The sequence below is a fragment of the Pogona vitticeps genome, chromosome 12, assembly GCF_051106095.1.
Source record: "Pogona vitticeps strain Pit_001003342236 chromosome 12, PviZW2.1, whole genome shotgun sequence".
Lineage (NCBI taxonomy): Eukaryota > Metazoa > Chordata > Lepidosauria > Squamata > Agamidae > Pogona > Pogona vitticeps.
The window spans coordinates 3204845-3220505 of NC_135794.1; the positions used below are offsets into that span (position 1 = coordinate 3204845).

General features: G+C 45.4%; 1 protein-coding gene across 2 annotated transcripts in view; it reads left to right on the forward strand.

Annotated features, from left to right (window-relative positions):
* Positions 1-15661, forward strand: part of THSD4 (thrombospondin type 1 domain containing 4) — a 275769-nt gene that overhangs the window by 42191 nt on the left and 217917 nt on the right. For both annotated transcript variants that reach the window (XM_072981651.2, XM_072981650.2), the window contains one exon: positions 6339-6781. In XM_072981651.2, coding sequence (XP_072837752.2) covers positions 6339-6781 — 443 coding nt within the window. The remainder of the gene's footprint in view (positions 1-6338; positions 6782-15661) is intronic.

Genomic DNA, 15661 nt, shown 5'->3' on the forward strand with positions numbered 1-15661 from the left:
AGATATTTGCAAATAGTTCAATATTTCCTTATGGCAACGCTTATTGGGAGGGAAGAGAATCTGCAGCAATGGGTGAGAATCAATCTCATTTCCACTTCTTTATCCCCAGATACCTGTAACACATTACAAGCATACCTTCTTTTATCCTGGTTGTATTTGTATATGTGCCTGCTTGTTACGTTTATAAATCATTTCTGCTTTGCCTCTTCTTTTTAAGAAAACGCTGGAACGTTTTAGAAATAATGCCCTCGCTGACATTAATCAGCAGCGATTGAAAAAAAAACTTAGCTGTGCGGTCCGTGATTAAAATTAAAAAATGGCGTCGGGGAGCACCATTGCTGTACCTCTAAAATAGGATTAAAAAGCAGGCCTTTGAATTCTTTACCGCTCTTCCTTGGACTAGTTTCAGAAGAGGTAGCCGTGTTAGCCTGTGCCAGCATATCAGGCAAAAACGAAAGGCTAAGCAAGACAAAAACGTCGTATGAGCACGTTGAAGACTAACTGCTTGATTATACAGGCAGGGATTCCTTGCGGAATGCCTTCTGTCATCTGTAACGGGGAAAGGGGTCTGTTAGCAGAGCAGGAAAGAGATCAGTGTCCGAGACCTTGGTGAGCCACACGCCTTAAGCCTTGACGGTCAGGAGATGGAACGCCTCCGTCTCTTCCGTTTCCTTTTTAAATGTTCCTGTTTCTTTTTTCCACTCCCAAGTTCATTCTGTCTCAGCTCTGTGACGTCGGTTCGTAAAGGGTTCCTTTGCTCCTCCATCCCAGACGGCGCAAATGTCCAAAGTTGTCTCCATCTGGACAGGGCACTCAGCCTCCTTGATCGGCAGAAGAGAGAGAGAGAGAGAGAGCGCTACCAAAGGGCTGTCTACATTCCCTGGTAGACCTTCTCCAGAATGTAGGCATTTTTATATGCCTTTTCTCTTAACGTATAGATCCTGGCTGTACATTCCCCCCCCTCCCCCCTTTTGATCAGGGAACGGTTCCATGTGGTTCAGAAAAGTGCAATAGCCAGAGAATGATGACCTTCAAGTTTGCATCCTAGTTCATATCTTTATTTGAAGGCAAACTGGACGGAATTTCACCGATCCTCCCTGTCAGACAGTGGCTGCTTAGACTGGCCAGGGCATTCACTGTCTCAGGATAACCCAGATCCATCTTTTCTGGTGCTCCTCTGGGGCGTGATTCCCACTGAACCCAGGCAGTCCAGTCTCTCTCTCTCTCTCTCTCTTTTCTTTTTTTTTTGCTCTATGGGCCTTTTTTTGGATGACGAAAACGGCCGCTTTCCCCACCGAGATGGGGAGCTTCGTTCTGCCCCAGACTGAGAATCACAATTATCACCTGCCACAGACATTTGCTGGTTTCACTCCTTGTCATCCGCTCTTCAAAGAATCCCCTTTCCTTGCCCTGTTTCTGAGAGTGGGGTCCTGACAGCGTAGGGCACCGCTGGAATCTCTGCAATCCGGCTCACATTCCATGTCTGGTTTCATGTGGGAATTCTCAAGTCATGTCCTGCTGATCTCGACCAAACCTTCGGTGCTGGTGGCCTGTACTCAGTGCTGTGTGCCTGTCAGCCCCAAATAGGCAGGAACACCGACTCTGGGTACTCTGCTCTTGGAGGCCAAAGGGCAACAGCTCTGTCCATTCCAAAACTGGAAATGCTAGTCTTAAAAAACAGCACATTGAGATACTTTTTGTTTCCTAACAAAACAGGTTGCTGCATTATCCATTAGTAAAGCATTGTATTGACAAATACAGGGTACAGTTAAAAAAAGAAACCTCTTATCCACAGGATCAGTATACAATGATTCACTTATCCATGGTCCGAAAATATTAAAAATATTTTTTTAAAAAAATCATAGCAACATATATTTCTAAACATGAAGCTAGCTGAACTGGCCACTAGAGGGAGCTGGAGATAATACTATGTACAGTGGTGCCTCGCAAGACGAATGTAATGTAAAATCGTCTTGCAAGGCATCGGTCTCAAAAACAACAACAACACACACCATTTTGTGAAGCATGGGCATAGAAGAAACCGTCTTGCAAGGTACCATAGCGATCACAAAAAACAATAGTCTTGCAGATTTTTTGTCCTGCGAGGCATTCGTCTTGCAAGGCACTACTGTATAGTGTTTGCTAGAGAAATATGTTTTCACCATGTCTCTACTGCAACTGGCCACTAGAGGGAGCCAGAGACCATGCTATATAATATACAGTATTATGTTAGCTATTAAAATAGCATTTATTGTAATCCACATTTTTCAGCATTCCCGGGGGGGGGGGGGGGCTTGAAACCACTTCCTCATGGATACGAGGTTGTACTGTATAGTACTACTTTTTCGTTCCCTCTAGTGGCCAGTTCTGATATTACCTTTTGAAAATACTTCAGAATACTTACAAAAGAGCATAAAAAACATTGTGCCACTTAGAACTGAAGACAGAGAGATACAACTTGAAAAATTCCTCATCAAAATGCTTCTAAAAATGCCTTGGAATGCCCTTTAAAACTAACATTTAAAAATAAGCGCAGAGTGGCATTTGGTATACCAGTAAATTTGTTCCTGCTCTTCTTTATTTTTAGAATGTAACTTTTCTCTGAGTAATACCAGGGAGACCTGTGATAGAAATATTGGGTAGGAACAGCACAATAAACAACGAACAAATGCTGGAATTCATTTTTTTTTTAAAAAAAGTTGGATGAGTGACTATATATTCACATGGTAGGCTCTGGATCTCAATCAAGTACATCATGTTAGGAAATTACCATTTCAAAGTCCTTATTACATATTCGCTTCCGTGTAAAAACCAGTTGGTTTTGAAGTAACCATGGCTTTTCATTCCAGTAATATTTCCTCCTTAGGGGTGTTCTTGCTTAGTGAAATTTCAACAACTGTTGACCAGGTCTCAAGACGATCTGTTCCCCCCCCCCATGTCTAATGGAAGTGGCGTTATAATTTAGGCAGCAATTTAAATAGCATAGGAACAACTGTTGTTTTGGTGGGAATGTCCAGATGAGGCCCAGAGCCAACATGCATGTTTGGTGCAATGGGAAACACAGAAGATCGTGCTGAGAAATGAGTTATTTTTTTGTTGCCTGGGTCACATACGTCTGAAATCCCACCCCAGAAGGGACATAATTTAGAAACTGACAAGGGACGGTTAAGTGTGATCATGCTGAAGGTGGGTAACTGACGAAGCCATTTGCCATTAGAGGTTTTTAAAGAGTAATAATAGCGTTGGCAAACGGGTAGGCAAAGTTCGATGAGCGGTGGTCTGTTAAGAAAAAATCTGCAAAAGAATTCATATTTCATAAATGTGCTTTAATGCGTAACCATCACTCCCCCGCACATACAAACACCCACCCACCGCAGAAGACTCGGAAGTTCTGCTTTTTCGAAAACACAAGGAAACAGCTGCTGTTGAAGGATTAGCTGAATTTATTTGAAAATTATTTATTTATTTTAAATGTTTTTTGCCCTGCCTTTCTCCTTGAAAGGATTCAAGGATACATAACCCAGGTACAGATTAGTTACCACCCAATGGCTCTAATCCTGACTGACATGCATAACGCAGCCAGAGCTGTTATGTACAGTAGGACTGCCGTCACCGTGGGGGGATCTGTGCCAAGACCCCCCACCCCCACCTCGAATGCCAGAAAATGCAGAAGTATCAAATGCTCTACACATTGCATCATCTCTGGCTCCCTCTCCCTCTTGATTTGTCTGCCACCTGGAATGGAAACCTTGCCACTCATGGGGTGGGATAAAAATAAAAATAGAATGAATAAACAAATAAATAGGGGCCAGTTCTAGTAAATGCACCTTGGAAATGCATAGTCTACATCCATCCATCCATCCATCCATCCATCCATCCATCCATCCATCCATCCATCCATCCATCCATCCTTCCTTCCTTCCTTCCTTCCTTCCTTCCTTCCTTCCTTCCTTCCTTCCTTCCTTCCTTCCTTCCTTCCTCTCCCTCCCTTCTCATCCCTCCCCTCCCTTAACTTCCTTCCTTCCTTCCTTCCTTCCTTCCTTCCTTCCTTCCTTCCTTCCTTCCTTCCTTCCTTCCTTCCTTCCTTCCTTCCTTCCTTCCTCTCATCCCTCCCCTCCCTTAACTTCCTTCCTTCCTTCCTTCCTTCCTTCCTTCCTCTCATCCCTCCCTCCCTCCCTCTCCCTCCCTCCCTTCACTTCCTTCCTCCCTTAACTTCCTTCCTAACTACTGAGCCCCCACCCATCCCTGAGTGAAATGCAAGCACAATTGCTATGTCACGGGCTCTGTGGGGCACCCCTCTGCCTTTCTACGGCCTGTTCTTCATGCCTGTGATGTTGATTGCTGCGAAAAGACGGGGTTCATGCCTCCAACATTTGTAGCCTTTCTTCCCTAGGAAAGAACACACCCACCCCAATGAAATTTTCAACCCACATTGAATTTCTCTTTCGGTTGTCTACCTTTACCCCTATGTTTGAACATCTAGAAATATGCCCAAAGGGCCTTCGCCCGGGATGACTTGAGTGGTGGGATTAACGTGGTGAAACTGTACCTTTTCTCGCTGCCTGGAGCGTTCCAAGGTTCCCCTTTTATCTTGAGCTTCTCCTGCTGTTTCCAGGTTTTAACAGCTGGGGTTTTTGCCTCCCCCTCCCCCTTCTCTCTCCTTCCTCCAGCTGCAGGTCAGCACTTGCCGCTTATTGGTTTCTCCCTTTCTTCCCTCGTGTAACCGAATAATTTTAAGGGAAGAGTCTGAGCTCTCTGCAAACCTGACACATGCCTTGCAGCTTTGAGAAATGTGCTCTCCAGGGCCGTGAAACAGCTCGAAACAATAGAAATAGGATCAACCTCTGTGAAGAACAGATCTTTTCCTAGCCCCGTTGAACAGCGAAATAATAACCGAGGTATCCTCGGGGAAGGGAGAAGGAGGGTCTCCACCTTATCGGCAATCCTGCTTGCTCCTTCTGACCAGGATGGGAGATATGGAGGCTTTATCACTTTTCTCTCCCATTTGGATGAAACAAGATGATGCACTTACTCCACGCTTAGACAAGGTCCTCTCTCTCGGTTTTGGGACGTCAATTTTCCGCACGTCCGCATCTTGCATTTAGCGTGCTGTTTTGTGATTGGTCCTTAGAAGGCAAACGTGGACTTAATTTTCATTTTGCGCAGGCAAAGATGGCTTTGAAGAAATCATGTTGTCAGAAGGAAAGTAGGTTCATTGCAAGCCATGCACATCCCTCGTAGCATCTGGTTTGACCCTGGAAGAGCAGAAGTTTTGAGTCTGACTCCCCCATTGGCCACAAAGAGTGGGGATCTCCCTAGTGGGTCACTCTCTGGCAGTGAAGTGACCTGGAAAAGGGTAGAGCTAGCTGGCTGATGAGGACCGAGAACAGGAGCACTCCGTACCCCTGTATGCAGTTACAGCCTGCACTTGCTGTTTTCTAGTTACAATCCTGTGCAGATTTTCGTATGGCTTGGCTCGTGATGAAGCAATCAGGGGACCTTGTTGGGGCAGAATTTCTGAGGACGGATGGGTGGGTCTGCCAATGCCAAATCATCACTAATGATGTCCACCATGAAATCCAGGCGGGCTGGATTTCCCGGTGTTGTCCTTGTGTCTCAAAAGCAGCATTTGCAAACAGCCGCCTGTTCAAACCTCTGATTTTCTCATCTTTGACGGTTCAAGGATGCATTCCGACAAGCCGAGTTGCTTTGGAGTTTGGCCCTGATCTTTGACTTCGGGGCTGGGCGCTCAGATCTTCATCTTAATTGTGCTGGGAGGCTGGAAGCAAAACCTTTGGCGACAGGTCTCGGCTTCAGACATTTCCCTTTAGAGGCAAAGACGATGTCTTACGGAGTGTGTGAGAGCAATCAGCTCCATATTGGTAGACGAGGGGATCAGTCGGGGCTAAATAGGGTTGTAAGCATTCTATCAAGTGTGGGGTTGGCAAATCCAGTGCATTTTAATTTCAGAGTGAGGGGGGTGACCTGGTTTGTCCGTGTGACCATTTCCCCCCCCCCCCCGCTTTGCTCCAAGACAGAAAGCCATGGTGTGTCTAAGTGTTTTGATATCAGAAAGTACGATCATGACGATGGTGGTGATGATTTTACTACAGAACTGTAGGGGACCCTAGAGGTCATCAAGTCCATCCTCTGACAAAGGAGCACAATGGAGGGGGGGGGAATCAAACTCCCAACCTCTGGCTCCACAGACAGAGATCCAAACGACTGGACGGTCTCAGACCATGGAGGGCTTTATAGGGGATCACCAGGACCTTGAATGAGTAGCAAAACTTTTATTTCTTGCCACGTGTGTCATGCTCGTTCTTCACTGTTCCCAGGTCCCACAAAGGATAGAAGAGCAAAACGCGGCCCCCGAGGAAGACAATGCAGGGATCCCGGGTGTCTGGGGCAGCTGGGGGCCCTGGTCGGCTTGCTCGCGGAGCTGCGACGGCGGAGTGATGGAGCAAACCCGGCCCTGCTTGCCAGGACACTATTACGAGCGGAGCTACCGGAGGCCTGGGCCGTACTGGGGCTCCGAAAGGACTCTGGCTCATCAGCCGCAGCTGCGCCAGGAGGACCCGCTCAACGCCTACGCCGGACACGTCATCTCGGCCATCCGTACCTCCGTCCCTCTTCATAGAAAGGAGGATCCTTCGCGAGCGGCTCTCCGGGCGGCTTTCTCTCTGGGAGGCCGTAACGACAGCTACCCGAGCAACAAGGGGACCTCCAGAGGAGGGCGGCTTTCTCCGTCTCTAAGGCGTAGCCCCAAATCAGAAAGAAGGTACTTAACGAAAACAAAACAAAAAAAACACACACCTATGTATAGTCTTCTCTTTGCTGTTGTCCCTACTCCTCTTATTGCAACCAGGCTCGGACTGCTGCTCTCAGAATCTCATTCCGAGAGATGAGATCCTCAGAATCTCATCTCTCGGAATGGCTGGGGCATTCCGAGAGAGGTAGTCTCAAAAAGCAACTCTTCCAGGTTTGGATCCCTACTGCTTCTCCAGGGCTTGTAAACCAAGCCACGGCACAGGTGTGCTGTCCCATCTGTAAACTCAGTCGACTCTCTGGTGTAACGGCATGATGGCTCCGGCGTTGGCTCCATTTCCCCGATAGTTTGCTTACACCATCCTTGTTGTGTGTTTTTGAAGTTGGCTTCAAAGCCAGCCAGTGACCCTCAAAAATCGCCCTCTGCCTGTTTAAACCCAGTGCTTCAAGGACACCCCCCTGGGCTGCAGGACCATCCCATCCGCTGTTCCCAAATGCCCCGATCCCTGGCCACCAAGTTCCATTACCCCCTGACCTCATGATGGGCTTTCTGGAAACCCATCCCTGGCAAGATGCTTCCTAAGTGCCTCCTCCAGTTTTGTTTTGTTTTGGTTTTTTTGCTTACTTCTTTTGCCTCTTACATCTGGTTCACATCTTGGAAAAGTTACTTTTTTCCCAGATTCCATGGGCCATGCTGACTGGGATGACCAGGCTGGCTGGGCACAGTGGGACAGATAGTCCAAAAGGACGTTTCTGAGCCTTGATTTGAACCATTGGGAGGCTGGCAAGGTTATAAATGTTGCATTTACACAAACAACATGAATTATTCTCTATGCTGAGAATTCTTAGCTTGAGTAGTTTATTGCACTGTTTTGTGGCCGATGTAGAATACATTGCTGAAATCCCAGGGACTGTACAGAAAGGAACTTGTGAAAACAGGCTTTCAAAGCATCGTTTTGTATTAGTTTATATACGTATTTTTAAATAAGTGGGTTTAAATGTTGCACTACATCCTTTGCATGTCTACATGGCACTCCTTTAGGGAATGAAATTCAGCTGTTTGGTTGGCAGCTACAAAGAAAGAGTGAGGAAGGAGGGAAAGAGATAAAAATTTAAAATGAAGCAGCTTAGGGTGATAAACCTAATATGTTTTCTTAATTTTGCAAAGGCTTTGGAGTTCAAATGTGCCTTTCAAGAGAAGGGGCTTTGACTGTAGAACGTCAAAATGTAGCCAGTTGAGTTGACCGTAGGGAATAGCCAAACATCTGAGGCCGTGCCAGGAAGTACATGGTTTAATAATGGTTCATATTGATAGAAAGCTTTGGGAATAGAGTTCCCTTCCCGCCCTGACCCCAAGGCTAATGGCAGACATCTATTAAACTATAAAACGGGGATTAGAATTTGTGAATGAGGTGGACCCATGGTGGAAGTCATAGTTCAAGATGAAACAGATGGGACTGGGTCCAAGACAAAGGGCGATGGAAAAAGCTTTCCAAGGCACAACATATAACACTGGGACCTCTTGGAGACCAAGGGGAAGCGCCTTTGGGGTGTTGCTAAAGCTAGACTAGGTAAATAGAGTAAGAATGGCAATTTAATAATGAGGATTTTGAGACACAGACCAGTTCTGCATGCACAGATTCTGACTCTGGAAGGATTTAACATCCCAGGATTAGGTCTGAAAGCTCTGTCCTTTCTTGTCTGTAGACTGAGGGCTCCAAAATGATGACCGTTTTGTAATGCCTTAACCCTCCCAACCATGACGGGTAGTCAAGTAGTAACGTGACCTTCTCAGTGGTGGCTTCATGGACATTTTTGTATACAATGTTTGTTCTGCATGCTTAGCTGCCAGTGTGTAGTACTTTGTGGAATACGTGCTATTAGCAAAGCTCAGCATGTTGTTGTTGCTGTTACAAGGAACTTGCCTTGTGCTTTCAGGGTCCCCCTAGATTGATTTTATCTTATCCATGAGAGATGAATGAGAAGTTCTCTTGGCATTCTCTTTGGGTTTGTCTTGTGTATATTGGCAATTTTTTTGCCATCTGTAGTATCAGAATTGGCCACTAGAGGGAACTGTTGAGTGCCTCCCTGTATTTTTTTTGGACTGCTAGCCAAGGCAACACCAAAGGTTAATAACTTCAGGCAAAACAAATGGCTTGCATAATTAGAGCGCTAATTGTGATAAGGGAAACATAGCTGCTAAGTAATGAGCCAACTCATTTCTTTATCTAAAAAATAGTGCTTCGAATTCTACCGCCTGCTGATTTCACCCTCTCCTCTCTGGACTTGAGAGCTGTAACCTAGCAGAAATGCATACAGCTGTTAAGAGTGAATGAACAGTGTTGTGAACTTGTCACCCACTTTTTCATCATACAATGAAGTGGATTATAGTCCGCAAACTTGTATTCCAGATAAAAACACGTTAGGTTTTTGTGGTACTGTGTGTGTTTAGTCGTTTAGTCGTGTCCGACTCTTCGTGACCCCATGGACCAGAGCACGCCAGGCCCTCCTGTCTTCTACTGCCTCCCGGAGTTGTGTCAGGTTCATGTTGGTTGCTTCGCAGACACTGTCCAGCCATCTCATCCTCGGTCGTCCCCTTCTCCTCTTGCCATCACACCTTCCTAACATCAAGGTTTTTTCCAAGGACTCTTTTCTTCTCATGAGATGGCCAAAGTACTGGAGCCTCAGCTTCAGGATCTGTCCTTCAAGTGAGCATTCAGGGTTGATTTCCTTTAGAACTGATAGGTTTGTTCTCCTTGCAGTCCAGGGGATTCTCAAGAGCCTCCTCCAGCACCACAATTCAAAGGCATCAATTCTTCGGCGGTCTGCTTTCTTTATGGTCCAGCTTTCACTTCCATACATCATGACAGGAAAAACCATAGCTTTGACTATTTGGACTTTTGTTGGCAAGGTGATGTCTCTGCTTTTCAAGATGCTGTCAAGATTTGTCATCGCTTTCCTCCCAAGAAGAAGGCGCCTTTTAATTTCAGGGCTGCTGTCTCCATCTGCACTTATCATGGAGCCCAGGAAGATAAAATTTGACACTGCCTCCATATCTTCCCCTTCTATTTCCCAGGAGGTGATGGGACCAGTGGCCATGATCTTAGTTTTTTTGATGTTGAGTTTCAGACCGTTTTTTGCACTCTCCTCTTTCACTCTCATTACAAGGTTCTTTAATTCCTCCTCACTTTCTGCCATCAGAGTGGTATCATCTGCATATCGGAGGTTGTTGATATTTCTTCCAGCAATCTTAATTCCGGCTTGGGTTTCTTCCAGTCCAGCCTTCCGCATGATGTATTCTGCATATAAGTTAAATAAGCTGGGGGACAATATACAGCCTTGCCGTACTCCTTTCCCAATTTTGAACCACTCAGTTGTTCCATGACCAGTTCTAACTGTTGCTTCCTGTCCCACATATAGGTTTCTCAGGAGACAGATAAAGTGGTCAGGCACTCCCATTTCTTTAAGAACTTGCCATAGTTTGCTGTGGTCCACACAGTCAAAGGCTTTCGCATAGTCAATGAAGCAGAAGTAGATATTTTTCTGGAACTCTCTGGCTTTCTCCATAATCCAGCACAAGTTAGCAATTTGGTCTCGAGTTCCTCTGCCTCTTCGGAATCCAGCTTGTACTTCTGGGAGTTCTCGGTCCACATACTGCTGAAGCCTACCTTGGAGGATTTTGAGCATAACCTTGCTAGCGTGTGAAATGAGTGCAATTGTGCGGTAGTTGGAGCATTCTTTGGCACTGCCCTTCTTTGGGATTGGGATGTAGACTGATCTTTTCCAATCCTCTGGCCACTGTTGAGTTTTCCAAACTTGCTGGCATATTGAATGTAGCACCGTAACAGCATCATCTTTCAAGATTTTAAATAGTTCAACTGGAATGCCATCACCTCCACTGGCCTTGTTGTTAGCCAGGCTTTCTAAGGCCCACTTGACTTCACTCTCCAGGATGTCTGGCTCAAGGTCAGCAACTACATTGTCTGGGTTGTCCGGGATATCCAAATCTTTCTGATATAATTCCTCTGTGTATTCTTGCCACCTCTTCTTGACGTCTTCTGCTTCTGTTAGGTCCCTCCCATTTTTGTCTTTTATCATGTTCATCTTTGCGCAAAATGTTCCTCTAATATGTCCAATTTTCCTGAACAGATCTCTGGTTTTTCCTTTTCTGTTATCTTCCTCTATTTCTTTGCATTGTTCATTTAAGAAGGCCCTCTTGTCTCTCCTTGCTATTCTTTGGAAGTCTGCATTCAAGTTTCTGTAACTTTCCCTATCTCCCTTGCATTTTGCTTCCCTTCTCCTCTCTGCTATTTCTAAGGCCTCGTTGGACAGCCACTTTGCTTTCTTGCATTTCCTTTTCTTTGGGATGGTTTTCGTTGCTGCCTCCTGGACAATGTTACGAGCCTCTATCCAAAGTTCTTCAGGCACTCTGTCCACCAAATCTAGTTCCTTAAATCTGTTCTTTACTTCCACTGTGTATTCATAAGGGATTTGGTTTAGATTATACCTGAGTGGCCCAGTGGTTTTTCCTACTCTCTTCAGTCTAAGCTTGAATTTTGCTATGAGAAGCTGATGATCAGAACCGCAGTCAGCTCCAGGTCTTGTTTTTGCTGACTGTATAGAGCTTCTCCATCTTTGGCTGCAGAGAATATAATCAATCTGATTTCGATATTGCCCATCTGGTGATTTCCATGTATAGAGTCGCCTCTTGTGTTGTTGGAAAAGAGTGTTTGTGATGACCAGCTTATTCTCTTGACAAAACTCTATTAGCCTTTGTCCTGCTTCGTTCTGAACTCCAAGGCCAAACTTCCCTGTTGTTCCTTTTATCTCTTGGCTCCCTACTTTAGCATTCCAGTCCCCTAGAATGAGAAGAACATCTTTCTTTGGTGTCAGTTCTAGAAGGTGTTGTAAATCTTCATAGAATTGTTCAATTTCAGTCTCCTCAGCAATGCTGGTTGGTGCATAAACTTGGATTATTGTGATGTTGAATGGTCTGCCTTGGATTCGTATTGACATCATTCTATCATTTTTGAGATTGTATCCCATTACAGCTTTTCCCACTCTTTTGTTGACTATGAGGGCTACTCCATTCCTTCTACGGGATTCTTGCCCACAATAGTAGATATGATAATCATCTGAGCTGAATTCGCCCATTCCTGTCCATTTTAGTTCACTGATGCCCAGGATGTCAATGTTTATTCTTGCCATCTCCTGTTTGACCACCTCCAGCTTCCCAAGGTTCATAGATCTTACATTCCAGGTTCCTATGCAGTATTTTTCTTTACAGCATTGGACTTTCCTTTCACTTCCAGGCACGTCCACAGCTGAGCGTCCTTTCGGCTTTGGCCCAACCACTTCATTAGCTCTGGAGCTACTTGTACTTGTCCTCCACTCTTCCTCAGTAGCATGTTGGACGCCTTCCGACCTGAGGGGCCCATCTTCCAGCGTCATATCTTTTAGCCTTTTGTTTCTGATCATGGGGCGTTCTTGGCAAAGATACTGGAGTGGCATTGCCAATTCCTACTCCAGGTGGATTGCGTTTACTCGGAACTCTCCACTATGTCCTGTCCATCTTGGGTGTCCCTGCACGGCATAGCCCATAGCTTCTCTGAGTTACTCAAGCCCCTTCGCCACGACAAGGCAGCAATCCGTGAAGGAGTTTTGTGGTACTACAAGACTCTTATTGTTTATTTTGATACATCTGACTGGCATGGATTCGGTCTCTTCAAGGACATCTTAAAAACCTTCGACCTCACCCATTTTAACCTAGTGTCTCCATCCATTCATCAACAGGGAATGGTGGCAGAGGTATTGCAATTCTATAATTCTTGACATAAACCCAAAATATCCATAGGAAACGACAAAAAAAAATTCAGAAAAGCAGAATGACATCTAAATACCAGTATAGTTATTGCACTTGAAGGCTGGCTGGATAGCTCAGTGGTTTAAGTTTCTGGCTGCAGAGACAGAGGTGGGGAGTTTGATTCCCCCACTGTGTGCCTCCGGGGAGAAGAGCCAGCCTGGGTGGCCTTGGGCCGGCTGCACGGTCCCAAGGTTGCCCCTAGAGGAAGGGAAGGGTAAAGCACTTCTGTGTGTTCTCTATCTCAGAAAAGCCAGCCTGGGTGGCCTTGGGCCAGCTGCACCGTCCCAGGGATCTCCTGCAGAAGAAAGGAAGATGGTAAACCACTTCTGAGTACTTTCTGCCTAGAAAACCCCAAACAAAGTTGCCATGAGTCAGAACTGACATGACGGCTCAAGGGTGATGAGAGGTCACTGCGTGCCTGTGGAAGTTACTTTAGACCTGGAGAGGTAGGCAGTGAAGTTCTTCTCGGGTTGGAATTAAAACCCACGGCAGAGAAGAAGACCTTTCAGAGTTATTGAGCTACTTTACGGGATGACCTTGCTGAGATTCATATCTCTTGGCGTGGGAATCAGTGCTGTGTCATAAAAGCAAAATATGGGTTGTTTTTTTTTTTTAAAGAGCAAAGCCCATTTGTTCAATGATGGGCTTTGCTGATTTCGTAACTCGTCCTTTGGCTGCAGGGACGGGGAGCGCTCTGCCCCTGTTTTCCGCTGAAGGCAGCCGGTAGAGCCGTAGGTCTGAATCAGCTCCTTTATACACTTTGCTTTGCTGATGGAAGGGGGGAAAAAGGTAATTGTCAGTTAGATTTATGTGAGGCTAATGAGGTGGGTTAAACAAACAGTGTGAGTTGAAAAGAACCACCTCTCCCTCCATGTTAATGAAAAGCACTGACCTTGCTTGCAATTGCATCAAAATATTAATAGGGGAGTGGGTGGGAGGGCTTCTCGGACATTTTTATATGCGGAAAGGGGTGGTGGTGGTACTGGAGGGAATGGAAGGAAGAAGGATTTAAACAAAGATGGGAGCTGAGAATGATCAAGATTTTAAATGGCCGCAACTCAACTTCGCCTTTTCCTGGCGGATAAAAAGCCATAAAAAGCTGAATGCTGCTGCCTGGTCTGAAACACACACAGCCTGGTTGTCATGAATCCAAGCGATATATACCAGTGGCTTCCTTTATGAAGGCTATCCCTCTTGTGTTTGGTCATCCTTTTCTCCTGGTGCCTTCAGTTTTTCTGAGCGTTCTTGTCTCCTCCGGAGAGCCTTGACTTCTTATGAAGTGCCCAATGGAAGGGCGGCTTTAGTTGCATTGTTTTTACCTCTAGGGAGAACTCCAGCTTAATTTGAACTGGGACCCACGTGCTTGTCTTTAGGGTATTTGGAAAATAGGGAATTCCTATAGTTGTGACTAAAAACAGGATACAAACCCTTCTCTTTCGACTGAACAAAATTATCTCTCAGATGTGTCCACCTTATAATTGTGCTTCTCAAAAATCCACCAGCATGCATTTCCCATTCTTATTCTCTATCGTGTTGCGACTTAGAGATGGGCACGAAGCACTAATTTGACGGTTCGTGCCAGTTCGTTCCTTTGGGTGAACGGAGGTTCGACACTTCTCAGCCCTGCCTCCTCCAGCAGGCGCCCACTCAGAGGCAGGGCCCCGGCATCCCTGCCCCGCCTCCTCTGGGCGGTTCATGACCATCTCTAGTTGTGACACATTTTCCCCCTTCCTTTCTTGACACCGATATGCATTCTGAAAATGCATTTCCCCTCATGGATACATTTCTTTACTCCTTTCACCTAATGCCCGTGTTTCTGTCTATTCCCTACAGTGTGTAAGGGTGCATTTCTCAGTTATATGCTTTTGATAATTGTATTGTTTCTCTGGGTTATTGATTAATTTCTGGACTAAATTTGAAGTGTTGCTGTTTACTTTTTGAGTCCTCAATCAGGGGAATGTGTCATCTCTCTCCCGCGAAGAATTTAGCCATATAAGCTGTGGCTGATGGGAGTTGGAGTACAGTTCTCCATGCCTGGCCTGAGAGTTTGATTCTGTCACTGCACGATGGCTATATATGTAAACACGCAATAATAATAATAATAATAATAATAATAATAATAATAATAATAATAATAATAATAATAATAATAATAATAATAATAATAATAATAATAATAATAATAATAATAATAATAATAATAATAATCCTAGCGCAGTAGAGCTGGAAGGGGCCATATGGATGCTTGCGTCCAGCCTCTTTCTAGGAGGCACAGTGGGGATTTGAACCCCCAGCTTCTGGTTCCGCAGCAAGAACCCTAAATCATGGTGCTATCCTTATTCTCTTGCTCTTAAAAGCAACAACAGAAACAATCCCAAGAGAATCGTGCTAAGTATCGGTCCAGATTTGCCCCTTGGGTCGGTGTAATGGAGCGTTAGAAACCTGACTCCAACCGACTGCTTTGAAATAAAATGGAAACTAAAATAAAAGTTAGTCTGCGGTACGTGAAGAGTTTTATCTGTCCTGATATATGTTTTAAGTGTCGGTTTGAGACTTTGAAAGAGGGAGAGGACTGAAATTACAGAAGGCAGCACCTTGTGAAATGGAGCTATGAGCAATAAAGCCCAGCAAAAGCTGAAAAATCTGCTGGAAGGACAGGGGAGGGGAGACACCAGTGGAGGCAATAAAAGATGTTTTATGGGGAGGCTGCTGGAGGCAGTGGAGACAGAATGCAAGGCGGGAAAGGGGGAAGTCTTCCCCGTTGATGTCGGCTTTTTTAAAAACACTCAGTGGCATCGTTTGTGATCAGTAGCACGGCCAGAAGGCGCTGGAGTTCCTTTCAGGTCAGGTGGTATTCTTGAGGTCTCTGAGAGCTCCTGATCCGATCCAGAATGTCATGGTCGTTGCTCAGTGACAAGATAAAAACGGGTTATGAATTCTAAAAGGAAGAGAGGAGCAGCTACTTTCGGGAGGAACGTTAAGTGGTTTTGTTTTTTAATGATCCATCTTCACAGACTTCTCGCTTGGGTT